Source organism: Zonotrichia albicollis, chromosome 5 (genome assembly GCF_047830755.1).
Source record: "Zonotrichia albicollis isolate bZonAlb1 chromosome 5, bZonAlb1.hap1, whole genome shotgun sequence".
Lineage (NCBI taxonomy): Eukaryota > Metazoa > Chordata > Aves > Passeriformes > Passerellidae > Zonotrichia > Zonotrichia albicollis.
The window spans coordinates 44,086,132-44,107,274 of record NC_133823.1 but is presented as its reverse complement, the minus strand read 5'-3'; the positions used below and the strand labels follow the sequence as shown (position 1 = coordinate 44,107,274).

The following is a 21,143-nucleotide window of genomic DNA, read 5'->3' as shown; positions in this document are numbered from 1 at the left end:
CAGTTTCAGGGATGCCAGGTTAGCCCAGGCAGAACAGGAGGGTCCAAACAAGATCAGCTTTTTCATGAACCTCAGAACTCAACACCCACATAACTGTGCTGAAGACGCCTCTCCAGATTCTTTCTTGCACAACAACAGGCAAAGAAGAAACACCACTCCTGTAAGTTATCTGCCCTGCTTTCTGTGTCCAGAGGGGTGCCCATACTGCTTGGATCCCACCCACTGGTTAACTGAGGGTGCAGGACAGACAGACAATACACATTGGAGGGGGTTTTTGTCCAGAATCACCGAAATCCCTTAGAGGAACACACTATTATTTTATCTTGAATCACCCTCCTTCTGGGCTCATAGATTTTCATGTCAATTCTTGCATTCAGGGAGCTCACTCAGAGGACACTGACAGGAGGACAAAGGACTGGAACCCAACTAGATAACCATCTAACATTTGGGGGAAAAACATAAAGGAAATCCCCTAGTGTACAGCACATCGTTCTAGTAATTGTATTTCCGAATTCCTACCTTTGTATGCTTTCTTGATTAAGAGTGGCTCAGTTTGCTTCATCACAAGATGCTGAATTAAGCTAACACAAAGCTGACCCACCTTACAAGGCAATCCACCTTATTAAACCTAATGTCAGGAAAGATTCTTCCGTTCTTGCATTTATATTTAGAAAATATTTATATTTTATAGATTTAAAACCCCCCTTGCATATGTGAAATTAAAAACAAATCTACTGCTCAAGACGTTTCCAGATCACATCAGAAGCAACAGTTATTAATGCCAAGTGTGCAGCTCTGTTTTAGCTGACCATTACTCATTATATAAACTATGGTGCACAGAAGCAGGAAAGAATGACTCAAGAAAAATGCTAAAAAGACCACTGCCATTCTCTCTCCTCCCTACCTAAATGATTTCCTTTTATAATAATAGGACATCTTGCATACCATAACTGTGTTGCATTTATTCTCCAGGCAAATGGGTTCTATGGGCTCTACACCCAGCTGTACAGCAAACATGAAATGCAGAAATGCAGAATCAAAGCAGAGCTCAAGCCCTGAAGCAGTTGGGAAGTAGAGATGTGGGAATGAGCCAGCCCTGAGAAATCCAACCATAACCACTCTTTCCAACAAGAAAAGCTACAAAGAGCCAAAATTAGTGCAATGGCTAATCATGCAATGTTGAAGAGTAGGAAGCAGAGGGACATTTTGAGAGATTCTTTTTTTTTTTAGGTGGAAGATGGCTAATAGAGTAGAAAAAAGATAGATTTATTGTAGAAGTAGCAGTATTTTACCAGAACATTCATGCATGCTCTCTGAATGGGATACAAGTATTCAGAGAGGATTTGGAAGAATCACAGGTCAGTGAAACACAGGGATCTATCAAACCTGGTCTGCTCCTTTACTAAAGATAAATGTATGCCTCTAGAGGGAGGCCTATAGAAGCAAATATGGTTAGAACAGTAATAAAGGAATAAAAATACTAAATCCCAATAAGGAAAACCTAAAATAGGTAAAATATGTGCTTCAAAGTGACACTAAAGGTCGGAGTTTTGGTGTGGGTTTTCTTTTTTAATGTATCTTCTTTCTGAAAATAACAAAAGGGAAGTGACTATACAGAAACTATTATACAAAGCTTTTCAAAATGCTGTACACATTTCATATTTACCTATGTTTCAAAATATTGATTTACAGTTTTAGAAGTCCTGCTCCTTGCTCACAATGGGTATGACCAAGTCTTGTTTCCATACAATCTCAAAAGAATAAGCTATTCCTCCTTATTTTAGCATATTAAACAGTAATATGAAGAAGTGATAACACTAGACCTATGTTGTCAGATACGGAACAAATACAGGATTACACAATTCTTTAAAAAATAATCTTAGAATACAGTAACACAAGAAATACCCAAGTGTTAGATAAGTGTACAAACAGCTGATCCTCTGTACATCTGGAATTCCTCCTCTGCTAAATACAGATGCTTTACAGCTACAGAAGCCCATATTCTCACTATCAGATGAAAATGTTTCTTCAGCGCATTTCCTCTTTGCTGATGAACATATTGCACTGTTTACCCCTGCAGAAGTGTGTGTGTATGTGGGGGTGTTTGTTAAACAATACAAAGAATGTTAGATTTGGAAAAAAAAAGCCTCAATGAAAACATGCATAAGTCAGCGCAGCTTGCAAGAAATGTCTAGATTTTTGTCTCCCCCATGCTCTCTCTTTCCTTGATGTACTTACTATTTCTTTCTTCCATGCCTACCCCCAAATAGGAAATCCTGAGGTCATCAGCATGTGACCATGGAGCTTGGGTTCTCACAAGAGCAACACATCACAGCACCACTTTTATCTCCTTTTATGGAGTGTCTCTTCAACTTTGCAAAACCACAAAAAGCCTGGCTAAGCCAACACTGCCTACAGACAGCTGCTCTGATAGAATATGCTCCAGAGCCAAATGTATGGGTATTTTCATTTTTGGGTTCTTTGCAGGGAGGGAGGCTGGGCTTTCAGGTTTTTGGGTTTTTTTCCTTTTCATAATATTGCCATTTATTAATAAGAAGCACTGACTGGATACTTCTGCAGTTCCCTCTTGAGGCAAGCAATTACGGATTATGTGAATATAATTCCTGTAGCTAGGTGCTAGGTGGCCACATTTTCTATTCCTATATTTTCCAGTGTGTTAAATACATTGAAAAATGCTCTTCTCCTTTCAATTATATTTTTAAATTATTAGGAAAAGCAAGTATCAAGTATTTTCATTTACCTTTTGGAAGTGGCTAGAATTGATAGCAAAAGTGAAAGGTGATTACTATTCTGATCTAGTCTGACCTGATCCAATATCTGTCTGCAAGAAGGAATTTAAAGGGGAAAAAATACAGACATAATTAAGAAGAAGAAAGTTTCAAACCCTGTCTCATAGATTAAGAAACTGAGAATCCATTACCAAGGCCTGGCTGCTCAGCAGATGTCAATGACCAGCACTGGAGAGACTGAAAAGCACAAAAATAAATTCTCTGGCTACTTATTGCTGTGCTGTATCTGAACATTTCAGCATTCCTGCCTTTTTACTTGTCCACACTGTATTGCAAAATAAATTAAAATAAAATAAAATTAACAAAATACAAGATAAATTTTTTAAAAGAGCAACAATCAAACCCACCTAATACCTAATCGAAATATACCACATGGATTTCTAGACTTATTTGTCAAAATATTTGCAGCTCCAAGTTTTATTTCACCTGAGAACTCCACAAGCTTCTATTCCAACAACAGTATCAGTAGTGAAAATACTAAAATGCAGAATAGGACATCCCATTCAAGACAGGCTCTTAATCTGGAAACAAGCCACCAATGCCTGTTCAACACAGTAGCAGCTTCCCATGTGCTCTGCAATCAGATTTACACAAGTTTATATAGGTAATTTCTAATGCTGACATATGAACATGTCTCATTCAGCAGTGTCAAAAAACCCTTACTGGGATGAAAACACAGGATTTCTGCTGCTCTCTACTATCCACAAGACTTGTCACCTCATAGCAGACAGGACATAGATAAATCTGAGATTATTTTGTTTTGTTTATTTATTTTGTTGTGTTTCTTTGCTAGCTGATGTGCAATTTCTGCATCTTCTAGGTACCTTCAACAAGCCTGGTTTTTCTTGCATTTTTCTCTAAATTATCTTCACAGATTAAAGTTTCTCAGCTTCTCTTCTGCACGCTTTTTAAAAAACTAGGACTTCTCTAGCCTTCTCTCATCTATTTTCCAGTTCTTCCTTCTTAAGACCTTTAAGACTCATCCATTCCTGTCCAGTCATAAGGTAAATGTTCTCATTCCTGCCTTTTCTATATCTCAACAACTACAATCTCTGCTCCAAAACTTCATCTACATTTCATTTGTTCCATCTCATAAAAATCAAAATTCTTGTAGAAGGATAGTTACTGCAGATTCTCATTTTATAGCTGACTTTTCTTTCAGTAGCTGTTATAGAAAACAGGGAATCATGACTACAACATAACAATTTTTTTTTTACAACTTAGGTTTCTTTATGAATTGTCCCTTAGAAGTGAGCATTCCCATGCATCTGTTAAGCTGCTCCCATTCACATGAATAGCTTTACATCATGTCTCCAACTTGAACACTTTTCACTCACAAGTACTTGAAGAAAGCTCTATCATTATGACCTGTGACTTGGAACTAAAAAATTCTCTGTAAACCTACTGGTTTCAGAACCATTGTAATACTGAATTGTGCTTTCATTTATATAAAATAATTAAATCACCTATGCAATGACTAAGGAAATCCCATAAATCAGGGTAATTATTTAAAAAATTATAAAGGATAAGTACTATGGGAATAAACAACAGTAGAATGAATTAATCTTCTATTAAAAAAGGACAGAAAGAAGCACAGCTTTTTGGAACTCTATAATGTTGCTGTGCTCCAAATGAAGTATTTGCACAATATTAGTGTTGCAATGAAGCTACACAAGTTTACCCTGAAACCTACAGCTTTGGGGTGGGCCCCAGAGCTTCATTTTTCCTTCCTTAAAATATCACCACTGTAATTTCAGTAGCTTCTGTCTCCTCTGTATTCAAATTACAAGAACCAAACATAACCCTCACAGAAGGACCTTTTTTCCTTAGGAAGAGACTTTCAAAATGAGCAACCGCCCAAAACGTTCAGGTTTGTATTCTGCTTTTTTTGTTTATATTCTGGTTGGTTTTTATCATTTGTAACAGTCCTGTTTACACAATAAACTTTTCACACGAGTCTGATCCCAATGGCAAATACCACTACTGCCACTGAAGACAGGAGTGTTCTGCACCTCTCAAGTTCAGACTCTTAAACATTTTCCCTCAGGGAACTATCATTTGCCTTCTCTGTAGAAGCAAATGGTTTCTGCACACTAATAAACAGGTAAGTGATGTACCTACTCCAACATCTTCTGTGCAGCAGTTCCAGAGCCAGTGGGCACTGCAGCCCAAACTCTGCCCCATTCTCTTCTTCCCTTCCAGCACTGCAGACTCCTGGCCACCCAAACACATGCAGGGTAACCACAGGAACCAGGATTTAGCCTATGCCTTTAGAAGATGCAAAACCCAATGTATACTATTTATTGCTGTGAACTGTCATCCATACAGCAAACGTGAGCAAAAAATAAAGATGCCAAAGCATAAGGAAATTTAACGCTCATAAGCTCACAGTCAGCTTCACATTCATGGTCAGTGCAAGCTGCACTGGATGGAAAGGTTAATTCAAGCATGCTGTGCCCTGTGTGGGAGGACAGTCACCAAACCACACACACCAGCACACTTTCAAACTAGAGAGTATCACTGATAAACAAGCTGGGTGACAGAGAAATATCATGGTGAAAGGGAACATTGCACAGGCTCAAAATATATGAGGATACTAACAGTTTACACATTGACAAGGATTGATAAAATTATGAGCAGATCTGTGTCGCCTTTTGGAAGCACCACACTCATGAGAAACATCAATGTGAAAGTTTTCAAACCAACAAACTGGTAGGACATCTCACTTGCACAGACCAGCTCTTTTCAACTATTTCACTGCAAGAAGTACTTTAACACCTACACTTACTCTCTTTCCTTCATCGTGACGAATTTCCCTTGCCTAAAATGCCATCTAGAGCAAAAACCTCTAGTCTGGTGGCACTTTTAAGTTCAAGCAAGATGCCCTGCCAGTACTAGCTAACTAAAACTTGTGTGCAGTAGGTGTTAGTTGCTATCATGGCTGTTCTGCAATGCAGCAGCAAGCCTGCCCCAGCTGAGGCCATCCAGCTGCCCAGGGAGAGACACCTTCTCACTGTGTGCTGAGAAAGGATTCACAGCAGCCAGACTCACTGGCACACAAGGAGAAAGCCAATAAACCACAAGTAGCTGGTGGCCAAGCCTGATGGATGCACTAGCTTGGATGCAATTTTTGTGTGGTCTTGGCAAACTCAAGAGGAATAAAGGATGCTGTTCTTTGCAGCCAGCCTGCAAAGGAGTGTGGGGGACACATGAACTGCGTGACACCAGGCATGCTGGTAAAATGAGTCCTCCTTTCTGATATTTACTGAAGTGTTTACAATTTCAGTGGGCTCCTAGATAAACACTTAAGGTTTGATTTTCCAAACAGACACCGATGAAAGAGAGAATGCACCGATCCTTTGAAAATAAACTCCAGGGAATTTTAAGTTGAATATTCAACATATGAGCTCACTTTTGACAGAAAATGGCTAAACTTGCCTAGGGCCATGCAAATGTGGTATTATTTCCACAAATGCCTCCTTGGAATTCAAACCTACCCTCCTACATTCAAGATGAAATTAGCAATTTGGAAAAAGTCATACTAAAACTTCAGCTAAATTTTTGCTGGTCAAAAATAAAGAAAGCCATTCTGAATGAGATTTTGTTTAATCACTGCATGAAATATTTGATCTTCAAGCAGGTCAAATAATTTCAAAATTGCTTGAATTTGCTTATAAATTTAAAATTGACTAGTATGTTTTGATTTCTTGAAAGAAAATAGTTCAGGAAAATTACCAGAAGCACACCTGAAATATTATCCTCAGTTTTCAAACCACACAAAATTGAAAAGAGATTTCCTAATAAAATATTTCATGCTTGTGTTTCCTCATTTGAAACAAACAAACACTGCCTTTGCTATACAACCAGATTATCCAGCAAAGCTGTACTACAATCCATTACTCCAGCTGACACCAGCAAGAATAGTGCAGCAGCCCTCAAGAACAAGGGCCAGTTTGTGAAAAAATGCCACCACCTCCCACTTCAAACTAGTTACTGCTGTCACATAAATGTGTTTAAAGCTGGCTTGGTTAAGTCTACCATACATGTTTGAGAATACTGTAGATATCTTAAGTCTTTCTGACTGCAGCATAACCAGCAAGATGTACTTTATAGTACATCTCCATGCTCAGAATAGGATGATATTTTACTTCTTCCTTATTTCTATACATTCATTACCAGTACTCTGTCCTTGGAGACCAATGCAGTTATATTTTACTACAGTGAGTTTTTGTCTTCATTGTAAATGGACCACATCACATTCAGATTTCAATAGCCACTTTTGCAACATTAGGAAAAAATACAGAAAATACTCTTTCCAACAATGACAGCTGATAAGCCATTAGGAGCTTCAAGAAACAACATCAGCTCAGCCTTTTCATTTGCTTATTATCATTGTTGGTCCAATATTGCACAATAGTGCAATGATGCCATTTCCCCAACAGCTTCACTTACTAATTCTCAGAATTTATGACCAAGAAAAAAAGACAAAACCAGAACACATCCCAGCTTAAACAGAATATTTCTCTTTTCTGACATTAAAAAGCTATCTCCATGACACTTAAGGCACATTGGTTCCTGATGTATTTTTATTTTCAAGCTTCTTAATGTCCATCTTTTTAAAAAACCTAAAGGTGATACTTCTTCTACATTTTTTATCCAACAGCATCATGCCCAGAAGGTAATCAGTAAAAGCCAAGGTCCTATTGGCTTTCTATGCAAAATAAGTTTCCCATGGTATTAATCATAATTGTAGAGCTTTGCACAGGTGACCCAAACCAGGATTCTCCTTCCTCAGGCTTCTGTGTTTTGAAACCAGTCTTGAAATGCAGCCTCTTCACTGATTCTGTAGCTGTGCTCCATCAATAGTTGATGCACCTGCTCCATGACTTACAGCAGAGCGGTATCTTTAAGTGATATAATATTTCACTTTATAAAAATAAACTGTATTTCTCCTTCTCACTGCAGCAGTGCAGTTCCAGCTTCACTGCAGGCATGCACAGCCATTGTGCCATGGCAGGAGGCCTGATCTGCTTGAAAGCATGTATAGAAAGATTTAAACCAGTAATGAGCAAGCTAAAACAAGATTTTAGCCTGTTGTTAGTAGTTATGTTTAGGAGATAATCATTTATTGCTCCAAGTGAGGTATATGGGACTTTTTCAGTACACAGGACAGGAAAAAACAGAGAAGTGTGATGTCTATAACGTGCAGTTTCTGTTCAAAGAGCCAGAGATGCTCCACTCCTGGCTGCACAGAACAATTAAATCTCTCAGCAGCATTTACATGAATACTATTTGCTGTGGTTGACTGCTTTTTGTTGTCATAAATGTTCCACTTCTGTCACCAGACATACAAAAATGTCTAATTCTGTCACTTTATTAATAATCCCAACCTGCCCACACTCTGAGTATTGACTAATCTGGTTAACGAGATTTACTTCAGTCTTGTTTTAAAAAAGAAGTGGTATGATTATTCACGTGCCCACAAACCCTGGGTTTTTCTTGAACTCTCTCTATTGAGCTTCCATAAAGTTAAAATGGAAGAAAACAAGAAAATATTTCAGATTGGCCAACAATCAAACTGGGAATTGCACACTTGCCTAGAGGAGCAGAACTCAACCACCCTTGGCAGACTGCTACCACTGCAGTAGTGGGATTAAAATGAGGGTGTGAGATCCTCTTGGCTTGGGATTTCCATGCTTGTTTTACCAATCTGGACTTTGAATACTGCCAAGCCCAAAATTAAATCAGTCTGTACCTATCCTTTCATCTGTCAAGTCTTTAAATTCAACCAGCATACACAGGAGTCACATTTATTTCAGCAACAAACCCCCAGTTATTCAGAGGGGGCAGAATTATCTTGATGGCTAATAACATTTTTCTCTTCATATAAATTAGCCAGAATATGCAGTTTACATATTTATAGCCACCACAATTGGCTTTAAAAAAACCCAAACAATAATCAAACAAATAATTAAACCCACAAACATCTTTGCCATTAAAGTTCTCCAGAGACATTAAGGAATAACTGTGCCACAGAGATCTTAGTCTTACAGTTGTGGTTTTTTAAAGAGATAAAAGTATTCAGTACACCCCTTTAAGATCAGAGCTCACTATTTTCAGACAACATTGTTAATAAAATAAAATGCTGATTAATGTTTAAAAGAATGTAAAATGAGAGGAACAGTGAAAATGAAAATGGTTTGAGGTTGGAAAGTAATGCATCATGGCTGAGCCAGTCTAACAACCTGCTGATGTCAACAGTTGGAGCATCCTGTTCTCCTCCACCACCTGGCACAGCCTCTGGCACTTGTTAGGTCCTGCACCCAGTCATGCAGCGCGCTAACCCAGCAGAACACTAATCCAGCAAAAATAAAACCAGATCCAATGTCTTCCTGCTGACCTAATTGCAGCCTTCCAGCACCCGAAGGGAGACGGCAACTAAGACAGAAACTGTTTCCAAGAGCAGGTAGTGACAGGACAGCGGGGAACGGCTTCCAACTAAGAGTAGGCTGAGATCAGATTTCTGGAAACCATTCTTTACTGTAAGGGTGGTGAGGCACTGGAACAGGCTGCCCACAGAGGTGGTGGGTGCCCCATCCCTAGAAATGCTCTAGGCCAGGTTGGATGGAGCTCTTGGAGCTCTGAGAAATCTGGGCTAGTGGAAAGTATCTCTGCCCAGGGTCAGAGGGGCTTGAACTAGATGAACTTCAAGGTCCCTCCTGACCCAGGACATTCTATGATTCCATGGTTAGCAAATTTTTTCAGAGTAATACGGATTCCAAGAAGGACCAGTATGAATTCAAGCGAGTAGGGGAGTCTAGGTCTAGGACAGGGATAAAATGGCCTTTTTCAGCAGCAAACTGATGGCGTAGCATAGGCATAACCCATATTTTCAGCCCAACTGGCTGTATCTGAGGCAGAAATTTTTTAAGAAGTTACTGCATCCTCAGCTGATGGCACTATGGGCTGCCCTGTTCAATCTCACTGCAAATGAAACTGATAGTTTAAACCCCCTCTCAGAGAGATCCACAAGTCAGTCTCCTGGAGAAGCATTTTAGCCAGAGGACATTAACCTGCAAGGCAAAGGGAAAACTGGAAGGGGAAGACTGGAAGAGGGGAAGCTGGAAATGGTAACTTCTTAAAGGGTGACAACTAGACCTGCAAAACCTGTTTGTCACATTTCTATTGGATCTGAATGTAAGGCATGGGATAAGCAGGCAAGACATATTTCAGAGGACTTCCTAGCCCCCACCTCTTTATTCTCTAGGAGTGTGCAAAGAGGACAGAGCTGGGCTACTGCCAGCAGTGTCCAGTGACAGGGCCAGAGGCAGTGGGCACAAACTGAAAGACAAGAGGCTCCATCTGAACACCAGGAAACAATGTTGGTCTTTTTTTAGTGTGAGGGTGACCGTGCCCTAGCACAGGTTGCCAAGCAAGGCTGTGAGGACTCCATCAGTGGAGATGCTCAACAGCCAGCTGGCTCTTGGCAACCAGCTCTGTGTGGCCCTACTTGAATAGGGGGCTTGGATCAGACAGCCTCCAGAGGCCCCCTCCAGCCTCAGTCTGTGGTCTTGCTCTTAATCCCTGACTGCGTCCAAGCTACTTCCAGAGAACAAAGTGCTGTGAGCATCTTGCAGCATGGTAAATGAGCTCAGTTCTGGTGCAACCATAACATCTGGCAGAGAAACATGCTTAGCAAGCCTTAGCTCTCCTCTACCCTCTTCTTTTAGTACAGGTAAGACAGCCAAGACAAGAGGTTGCAGGGTTCCCTCCATTAAGCTTTATGTGTTAAATGGCTTCCCAAGGTATACATGTTTCACAAGCTACTGCAGTCATTTTAATCCTCTTCAGCATTGTGACAAACATGGAAAGTAGTCTCACTTAAGTGGAAAATCTCACTCCCAGCACTGAGGATACGACAGGGCAGATGACTGGGGGAAAAAATCTCACCCTGAGCACTGAGGATATGACAGGGCAGGTGACCTATACTCTGGGGGCAGGTGACCTTGAAGAAACTGAGTCTGAAGATTATTTGGAAAAATGCTGATCTGAGGATTTGCATGGTTTACACTAATGACTTTCTGAGTAACTGAATTTACACAGAAAGTGGTAATCTGGATGAGTTGCTTGTATGGTCAAAGATAAACTGCTTCCAGCTTCATTTCAATCACCAGGTTGCATGATCCAGTCTAATGGATCTTGTCTCTGCTGAACTTGGTCTGCAATGCACTGCTCCTGTTCAAATGCAGTTAATTGCCAGATGTTAATGTAATGACCTTCACAGTACCCATGGCTACAAGAAACTGCAATTGCAACTTTTTCTACCTTTCCCCCAATTCATGCTAGCAGTGATCTTTCATCGCTCTGGAGAGAGAAAGAAATCAGCTTTGATGACCACCTCTAAATGCTGTTTTATGTCATTTATGACCACCTCTAAATGCTGGCTGTACACTACTTCTCCTATTAAGAACCAATTCACACTGACTGCCAGGTAAGTTACCTACAACTCTGCCACCTTGCATTATAAATAAGAGAAGTGCCAGCTCACGTTCACAGCCACTAAAGACCATTTCCCTGATCAGCTCTTGATAGTATGACATACAGTAGGAAAAAAAGCCAGTGTGGTACAAAAGCAAAAAGGAACAAAGGCAATCTGTGTCTCCTACCTCCGCTCGACCTTCATAGTATGTTAGCATAGACTTTGTAAGCACAAAAAGCCTCTCTTTGTAGTTCAAGGGAGAAGTCCTCTTCTTCTGCTGCGATCTTTTAATCAAAATCTCTTGTAGGATAGTAGTCGTATTCATTTCAGCCACTTGTCAGCTCTCTTCTAGCCATTGAACATCAGTTCCTGTGAAGATGAGGAATAAAACATTACCAGATCTTAGGAGGATCACAGAATTGGAGACATCTGTAACAAAGAGCTTCTACTTATAAATGAAACTGCCTGAATATACAGAAAGCTGGAGCTCACATGGAAGTTTACAAAAGTTAATTATTAGACTAAAAAGTTCAGGCTTTGCTCAGCTGAGGGCTGCACTGGCACATTCCCAGGAAGTCCAAAGCTGTACGTGACTGGGATGAAATCAGGTACACTGCAGCCTGTGTCACAGAGAACATGGGTGAGAAGTCTGAAATGTGCTCCAGGCAAGCAGCAGTGCACAACTGCTCTTCACCTCAAACCTGTACAGAAGTTTCTAACCTGTATAGAAGTTGTAATTGCTAATTGCTAATTTAATTTCAAATGATAATTGTGCATGTATAAATGTCATTTGCAAAAGAGTTCTATACACAAAATTGAAGATCATAGAATCACAGATTATCCTGCATGGAAGAGACCTACAAGGATCATAGAAGTCAAACTCCTGGCCCAGAACAGGACACCCCCAAGCATCCCACCATTTATCTGAGAGCATGGTCCAAATGCTCCTTCAACTGTCAGGCTTGGTGCTGTGATCATTTCTCTAGGGAGCCTGTCCCAGTGCCAAACCATCTTCTAAGCGAAGAATATTTTTCTGATATCCAGCCTAAACCTCTCCTGACACAACTTGTGGCCATTCCCTTGGGTCCTGTCACTGGTCACAAGGGAGAAGAGATCAGTGTCTGCCCCTTCTCCTCCCCTCCCAAAAAAGTTGCAACTGCAGTGAAGTCTCTCCTCAGCCTCCTCCAGACTGTACAGACCAAGCGTCCTCAGACATTCTTCATATGGATTCCCCTCCCCCTTCACCGTCCTTGCTGCCCTCCTTTGGATACTCCTGAATAGCTTAATGTCTTTCTCACATTGTGGCACCCAAAACTACCTGCAATATTCAAGGTGAGGCTGCCCCAGTGCAGAGCACAGCAGGACAATCCCCTCCCTTGCCTGGCTGGCCATGCTGTGCCTGACGCACCCAGGACACACCCATGGCCCTCCTGGCTGCCAGGGCACTGCTGGCTCATGTTCACCTTGCCATCAACCACGGCTCCCAGGTCTCTTTCCACAGTGCTGCTTTCCAGCCTCTCATTCCCCAGTCTATACACACAACCAGGGCTGTCCCATGCCAAGTGCAGAATCCCCGATGTGCCCTTGTCAAACTTCAAATGGTTGGTGATTGCCCATCTCTGAGGCCCCCCTCAAGGGCCTCTTTCTGCCCTTGAGGCAGTCAACAGCTACTCCCAATTTAGTATTTTGGGAAAGCTCATTTAGTATTCTTTCAATCCTGCATCCAAGTGTTTTATGAGAATGTTGAAGAATGCTGGGCCTAAAATGAAGCCCTGGAGAATTCCACTAATGACCAGTCATCAGCCTGATTAATCCCATTTACTACAACCCTTTCTACTTAAGATGGATCAGTAGAAGTAATTTTGAAAATTTACCCCAATTTTATTAATGAAAATTTTTAGACACTAATGGTTGTTTAGAAGAAATCAGCTTGAGAAAAAAGAACTTAAGCTTGTTTTTCAGAAACTGCTAAGCATATGCCTTCCAGCTTCTGTTGAGAAAGACTTCATGCTGACTATCAAAATCAAGCAATTGGATTCACAGTTTTGGTCACTCAGTAATGTGTGGTCACTCAGTAAAGCTGCTTTAAGCTCTACACCATGACTGATACCTGTAGGACAAACTTAGCAGTCCATGAAAACCAATGCACCCACAGCTGCTTGTTTGCCAATCCAGCTCCTGGGTTCCGCCGTAGGCAATTTCTCTGTTCTTCATAATGATGCCAGCTTAAACACAGCTGATGTCCTCCCTCATCAACCCACCACTGTCCTGCCATGCCACCCTGCCTTGTGCAGGTGTTCCTCCTGCCAGGCTGGGAAGCAGGTTAGGGAAGGGATCCAAGGAGGATTTCATCATGCAGCACATGACACATTTCATCTGCCTGCACAGACACATTAAATGGAGTGCAAGGAGGCAGGAATGAAAGCTGTGGGAGAGGTTGTGCAGAAGCTGTCCCAGAAATCTTCCTCCCCACTCCCTTTTGCTTTGCTCCCTTTCTGCCAGCCCTGCCCATGGCACCATTTGCCCTCCCTGCCTGAAGCTGTGCTCCAAAGCCAGGTGAAGCTGCAGGCACAGACCTGGAGAGCAATTCAGGCTAGAGCAGCACGGCTGGAGCTGAACCCATGGCTTGAAGAAGGAACAGCAGCATCTGCTGAAGCACCAGTGACTGAACAATCTCTCAGCTGTTTGGAAGGGGTAGGGGGATAACCCAAACTAAAGCCCTAGAGTGAAACAAAAAATAATTCATTCTTTACAGGGCTTGCTTTATGCACCTATTTGCTACTTGGAGTATTTCAGAATTCACTGGGGAAATGGCATGCACGTTTTTCTCTACAGGCAACATAACTTCAGCATGGACAAAACAGTATGTTTCACAGAATTGTGGCAGAGAATCCTGAAAAACCACAAACCTCTTCACAACACTGACTTACACTATATAATTTTTAATAAAATCAAATGTAAACAAACTCACTGTAGTGTGTCTCACTTTGTGAGCAATTGATGGCTGTCACAATACATGAAGTGACACTCTTTGCATTCCAGTCCAGCGTCAATACTACTTTTCACTCCCTGGTTTGATCAGCTGAGCTCTCATAGCCCATACTGCTGCTATCTTAACAGCTGGAAGTAGCTGTTAACTGTTAACAGCTTTAAAATATCCTTTTCTTTCCTAGGAATACCTCTTCATATGTCAAAAAAAAAAATCAGTGGTTTATGTTAGGATTTTAGTTGATTAGAGATTGGAAAAGTACAAGGCTGTGGTTAATTCTAAGTCTTGCACTTGTAAGATAGTGTGTCTTTAGGCTTAGTTGTAGTATGATAAAAAAAAGTGAAAGAGACATGAGAAAAGAAGGATGTAACTCCTAAGGAATAGGGAAGAGCTGATGTTGTAGTGCAGCCAATAGACGGTGTAAATTACAGAATATTCATGAGCTTATTACTTGCTGTATAAGTGTCTGATGCTCTCTTCAATAAACGGAGCTTGCTGAACACTCATATTGAGTGTCCGAGTTTTCCCTGCACCCGACAAATGGCTCATCCCCGACAAACGGATCATTCTGCAACAGGTTTAAATGGAACTACAAAATAAGACAAGGCTAGGATGCATAAGTAAAAGATGATGATTGGACTGCAAATGGTGATTATTATGAATAATCTACATTTTGTTATCTCTCTTCTTCTGAAATACATACAGATATATTTTGTTGGTAATCTGTCATATTGCATTCTGGGAAAAAGGCAGAACTTTAATAAGGAATTGTCTTGGATACGTTATTTAACTATTAAAGCCGACCAATTCTGTTTTATTGCCCTTCTAAAAATAAATTGGCAATCTTAAAGGTAATTGCAGAAGGAAAAAATACTACCATAAACTGAACATATAAACATTGTCCAAAAAAATTAAAATTCAGTATTAACTTTCAGACCCGCTAATGCACATAAAACTTTAGGGTTCCCATCACACAATCTCCCACTCAAAACAATTCTACTGTTCTCAATAGTAAAAATTCTCTTTTTGTACTTAAGAAAAACATAATTATTATCCACCATATCTCTAGATCCCTAGAGTGCTGCATTACAGAGCACAAGAAGGATTCAAAGTTAACTATGATTTCAAATCTCAATACTGATAATGCTAATATATTTCATTTCTCTCTAAGTTACATTAACATGAAACAAGAATCAAAAAAATCCTTTTGACAAAATCGGGGGTAAAAAATAAAAACATCAGTAAATGTCTGCTCTTGGTTGCTACACTGAATTATCTCTGCTATGAAGATTTCAGCAGCTTAGAACCAGTTTCCCAGGTCACAAGATCAGCATTTGAATCTGCATTTGCTCACAGAAACCTGCCTTATTTGGGGTTATTTCCAAGTCAATGGCTCTAGAAACATTTCTGTTTGGCTCAGGATAAGTGAACCCTCACCTATTATTCTGAAAGTTCTTTTTCAGAATAGCAATACTTCATTAAGAAACCTGAGTAACAGCCACATCTACCCTTAACAAACCCATATACCACTAGTTTTCTTCATTAGAGTTTTAGACACTTCCTGCACATTTTCCCTGCCCCACTTCCCCCCAGCCACTCCTTTGTTCCCAGACCAACCCTCGGAACACAAAGCTGTTTGCATGACACATTGTTATCTTGTTATAAACACCTGTGGGAGTTTCAGGCTGACACCCAATGTAAACTTTTCACGATGTGACTGGTGCCAAGGAATTGCCCTGTTCCCTGCCAACCATAGTTACACAATAACAAAGACAATCTAATTTGCAGAGATGCTGAAGACTCAGAATTACGGCAGAAATCAGAGTTACAGATTCTCAGCTTTTCTGAGGGCAGAAAAACATCCTCAACTTTAAGTTTCAAAATATCTGCATCAGCTCAGGTTTCCCATCTTCCCATTGTACAATTATCAATCTGTACAGCCATGAAGTCACCATACACCTCCTCAAAACAAATGAAAACCACTGTTCAGATGAGCCTTCTAAGTCAATATTGGTCCAAATGCACAAGGTACATCTTCACTTGTACACAGAGCTTCTTATGCATGCCACCTCTGCCAGTTTTCACTGGGGAAAACCGAGCCACCAAGTGATGTGGTAAGCTCAGGTGTTGCAACACTACCCACCCCACACATCTTCTGGTTCCCACTCCCAGCTCCCAGATTGTGTCTGTTTATTGAAACAATTAGTCACTGTAAGCCAGCTGGACTGTAACACCTTCAACATTCAAAAAGTTGAAAAAAAGGTATGAAAATCCCAGCACAAATTCTAGTGAGCAGAAAAGAGAAAGTGCATCCAGTCTGACCAGAGTTCCTCTCAGCCAAATGCAACAAGTAATTGTCACTTTTTAAGGCACAAATCTTTGCACCACACATAGTCATGGAGGGGCTCACAAGACAAAAACACATTCTGAAAAACATACTTATCACAATGATACAAAAGGAACACTAGGAGGAAATATTGGTAGCTGAAAAGAAAAATGAAAGCAAGGTGGAACAGTTTTCTGAGTTTCAACACCTCCTGATGGTAAAATGACCCTAGGAATTTGTGTCCTTCAGAGCAAAGTCTTAATGTTAAGCTGATGGCGATCAAGGCAGACAATCCCTCTAAGGAATAAACATCCTCAGCTTTCTGACTCGGAGTTCATACATCGTGCACAACTGCTCTTTTTCAGATTTGGGACATATCAATCCAAACCCATGTCAACTCCAGATCTGGATACTTAACATTGAAAATGTACCTCCTAGGGCAGGAGACTGAAAAAAAAATTATAGAATATTCACTACTTCCATTTTTGAAAGTACCAATCAAAATGTCAGTTTTAAAAAGCCAATTGGTACCTTGTAATCCCTCCTCAAATCTGTACATTTCAGAATATTTTTCCTCCATTTTAATCAGTTCAGATCAGTTTACTGACCAAGCTCACATTGTGCAAATGTCTGCAGTGGGGCAAGTGAAAATGCAGCCCAGAGCTCCTCTGGGTAGAGAGCAGAAAAGTGCAGAAGGAACAAGGAAAGGAGAACTCCGTACCCTGTTTTTTTCTGCTGGAGCTTCTGTTGCTTTACCATGAAACCATGAACTGAGTTACATGTGAACATTTACATAAGTATCCAGCACAGGCTTATTTGAATAATTACAACTCAGTGTAAGCAAGGGTTGCAAAATACACTCTTGTATTGCCTTTTTGTCCCACATCTAAGGTTGCAAATTCAAACTCAAAAAAATAAAATACAACTGTTATTAATCCCTGTTCAAAATTTCACAGAAATGCATTTCTGTAAATTTCACAGAAATGCAAATACAAAAGAAATATACTTTAGCAAAAATCTGTCATAATTTTAAAAATCAAATTTGGGGGAAATACTGTAATAATATACAAAATGTATCATATCCAGAAAAAGGAGAAGTAAAAGCATTAGGAAATATTTAGATTTACTTGATTTACTTTTTTCCCTCCTTTTTTTTTTTTTTTTTTTTTTTTAACAGCAGACTCTCAGAAACCACTTCCACCACTTCCACCTCATGCAAGTTTGGGGGTTTTTTTAACTGTGAAAAATGTAATTTGGGGGCACTAATTTCTAAGAGATTTCAAAATTATAGCCAAAGGTTTGCAAAAGCTTTGTTTCTCTTTGAAAATCAGCCAAACAACAAATGGCTAATTTTATATACACAATCAAACCCTGCAAAAATAAAATTTATATTTGCCTGTATGAAATTTATGTTTAAAAGTAAACAGGCTAAGGGGCAACTCTGTGACAACTCTGACTGGAGATTCTGAGACCATGTGATACTGCAAAATATCCTTTATTCAGCTGGAAGGTACTCATGTACACACACAGAAGGAGCATTTTATCACAATCAGAACCAGTTTTCCAAAATTTCTTGGAAACAGGCTCACTGCATTTTACAAAACACATTGTTTGTTTCCTTTTGGCATTCTAGCTTAGGTAGTTGGGGCAAGTAAAGAAAACGTTGACAAGTCATGGTCCCTCTTAGAGTCAGCTGGCATTTGGTGTTTATCACACCAAACTGGAGCATCAACCACTGCAAAAGGGAAATGCACCCCAGAGAGTACACAGAACAGCTCAGGGAGCACCAAAAGGGTTTCTTTTCCCCTTACAACGATGATTTAGTAGAACAGACATGTCCAGGTCTCCAAGTCATTTATAAACTCAGCTGCTGCTCCTTACTGGGATTGCCTGCAAACCACACACTCCAGTTACTAAGTTATCCTTTCATAGCTTTAGAGGGCACCTTCTTCGCAACTAAATTATTCAGGAAATTTATGAAACAAGAATTACATTATTACCATCCGTGATGAAGGAAATATGTTGACATGGGCATTTTTTACTTGAAATTATTTAGTATTAAGTTTGACTTAGCAACACTATGAGATGCCATACAAAAGATGGACTGATCATTTTTCACTATCCTCATCAACTTCTTATATTTTTATTCATTCCTCTAGAGCTGAGTACTTCTAGTTGTTTTATTCTTCCCACAAAAAGCTTTGCAATATTTACAAATTTGCATTGACTATTTTGCCTTCAGTGTACTCAGACCAAAACTCTCTATCACTTGTAATGTTCTCTGCTGCAAGACAATAAAGCTGAAAATTAGTCTGGGACATGGGAGAGCAAGGCACAAAAAAAAAGACTTTGAAACTTCAGTGTTTGATATTAACCCTTAAAAGGGAGACAGCAGATTTTCCTAGGTCCAGACTTTGTAACTCAGGTTTATTTTTATTCTAAATACCATGTATAAAGCAAAGTGAAAATAGCAAACAATTTTCCACTGTCATCCAGCAGGTTTTGCCCTCTATGGTGCTATCACCAGGACTTCAGGATGCTGCAAGGTTTGACTGTAGCTGGCACAATGAGGCAGAGCATAAAGAGAGTTGCTTAATTCACTTGTGCAGCATAAAGGTCTGGTGAAGAATATTGGCTTGGTTTACCTGTACAAATATAACTGACCCTCACCTGGCAGAGAAAAGGTAAAAGATAAAGTAAGAACAGGAAGGGAAGGACAGGTTCTGGACTGGGAAGAGGCATGAGGTGTACTGGTCCCTTTCACATGGTTGTGTACCTTTGAAAGGAAACAATCTGCTTTATTCTGGCAAGTGTTACCAAAATAAGCTTAAAGAGGGATGTGGAAGAGCTAACTCCAAACTGGCCTGGCATTGGTTTGGAGGAGCAGAAGCACCTCAATAGCAGAGTGTATTTGCTTCACTTCCACACAGGCCAAGGCTACCCCGCCACCATCACCCCACTGGCCGGACACTCAGTAAAGCTGAGTGCTGCCTCGGCTTTTTCCAAAAATCCCCCACTGATGAGAAGGGAAGAGAAACAGTAACACCCACTTTCTAAAGAAACAGGCAAAGATGAGATTTGGCAATGAAACAGAAAAAGAAATGGGTGATGCTTGTGCAAAAGATTTTCCTACTTCTCCAGGAAGCTGAAGGTTTAGAGGGGTGGAAAAATAAAAGCACTATTAAATCAGAGGTTGAACCTAACTCTGTTAAGGAATCCTAAAGCTCACTGTCAAGTAGGACAATTGCTTTTGTACACAAAACTGCAAGTATGAGAAAAACAAATCAAATCTATAGGAAAGAAAAATATAAAAAGAAAATAGGTCAACAGTGCCTGAGGGTATCCTTCTTTCCAACTACCATAAAGGAGTCAGCTTAATTAACTTTCTTCACAATTTGAACTTGTCTTTTCAAATGTTATACAATCTCAGATAAGCACGTGATAGCTTATACCAAACAAGCTCAATTTATTTCAGTATTCAAGACCCTGTTTTAACATGGTCTAACTAAAATACTGAAATACATACAAATTATGACTGTCTTTATGCACAGGGAATGACTAATACTTCCTGAGTTATTTCTCTTTCCAAACATTCCAAGACCTTTTTTCCCTAAACAACTGCTTGTTATCCACCTACTAAAGAACTGCTTGTTCTCCACATGCTAGACTGTGGAAGCTACACAGTAAAAAATGCTTCAACAAACATGAGAACTTCTGCTGAAGACAAAGCTGAGAAGCTGACTCAGATGATGAACTACTGGGCCCATCCTACATGTCGACTAATGGATGTATTTACCTTCAAAGTAATTATTTTGAGGTAGTATTATAAGGTCACTCGATAAATGTTGCCTTTTCACATCTACTGAGCAACTGACAGGGCTCAGTAGGTGTGAAAAAGCAACATTTATCTATATCTAAATAATATATCTAAAGTTACAGATCAGAACTGCCTTCTGTGCAGGAAAAACCCAAGGCAGTGAGTGGGGAACAGAAAATATCCAAGTTCCATGTGTCACCTTTTCCCCATGTTGTTTTCACTAGGACACATCCCCTCTGCTACAAAACAAGCGCAGGAGATGGAACACAAAATGAACAACCATTTACATTTCAGCTGAGATGGTGTTCTGCCCTTCCCCTGCGTGGCAAAGTAGCGGTGTTGGCAAGGTCAGCCTGCTTATCTTGTGATTCCAGACTCTCTTACCCTGATATGCTGGATAGGTGTGCTTATTTTGGCTGGGGTAGAGTTAACTTTCTTCACAGTGGCTAATATGGAGCTGTGTTTTGAAACTGTGCTGATCACAGTGCTGATAATATAGAGATGGCTTTGTTATTGCTGGGCAGTGCTTGCACAGAGCCAGGACCTTTTCTGCTTCTTGTACTGCCACACTGGCAAGGAGACTGGGGATGCAAGGGAAATTACAAGAAGACACAGCAGGGACAGGTGACTCAAATGACCAAAGGGATGTTCCACACCAATGACATCACCTCTGTATACAAAGTGGGGGGAAGAAGGAGGAAGGGGAGACATTTGGAGCTATG

The 21,143-nt window shown here is 40.2% G+C and overlaps 1 protein-coding gene across 3 annotated transcripts in view; it reads right to left on the bottom strand.

Moving 5' to 3' along the window:
- Window positions 1–21,143, bottom strand: part of TEC (tec protein tyrosine kinase) — a 43,800-nt gene that overhangs the window by 16,290 nt on the left and 6,367 nt on the right. For 2 of the 3 annotated variants that reach the window (XM_074541531.1, XM_005490035.4), the window contains exon 2: window positions 11,477–11,658. In XM_074541531.1, coding sequence (XP_074397632.1) covers window positions 11,477–11,614 — 138 coding nt within the window. In that variant the 5' untranslated portion in view covers window positions 11,615–11,658. Of the gene's footprint in view, window positions 1–11,476; window positions 11,772–21,143 lie in introns of those variants that run through there. The other variant, XM_074541530.1, reaches the window with a different exon arrangement.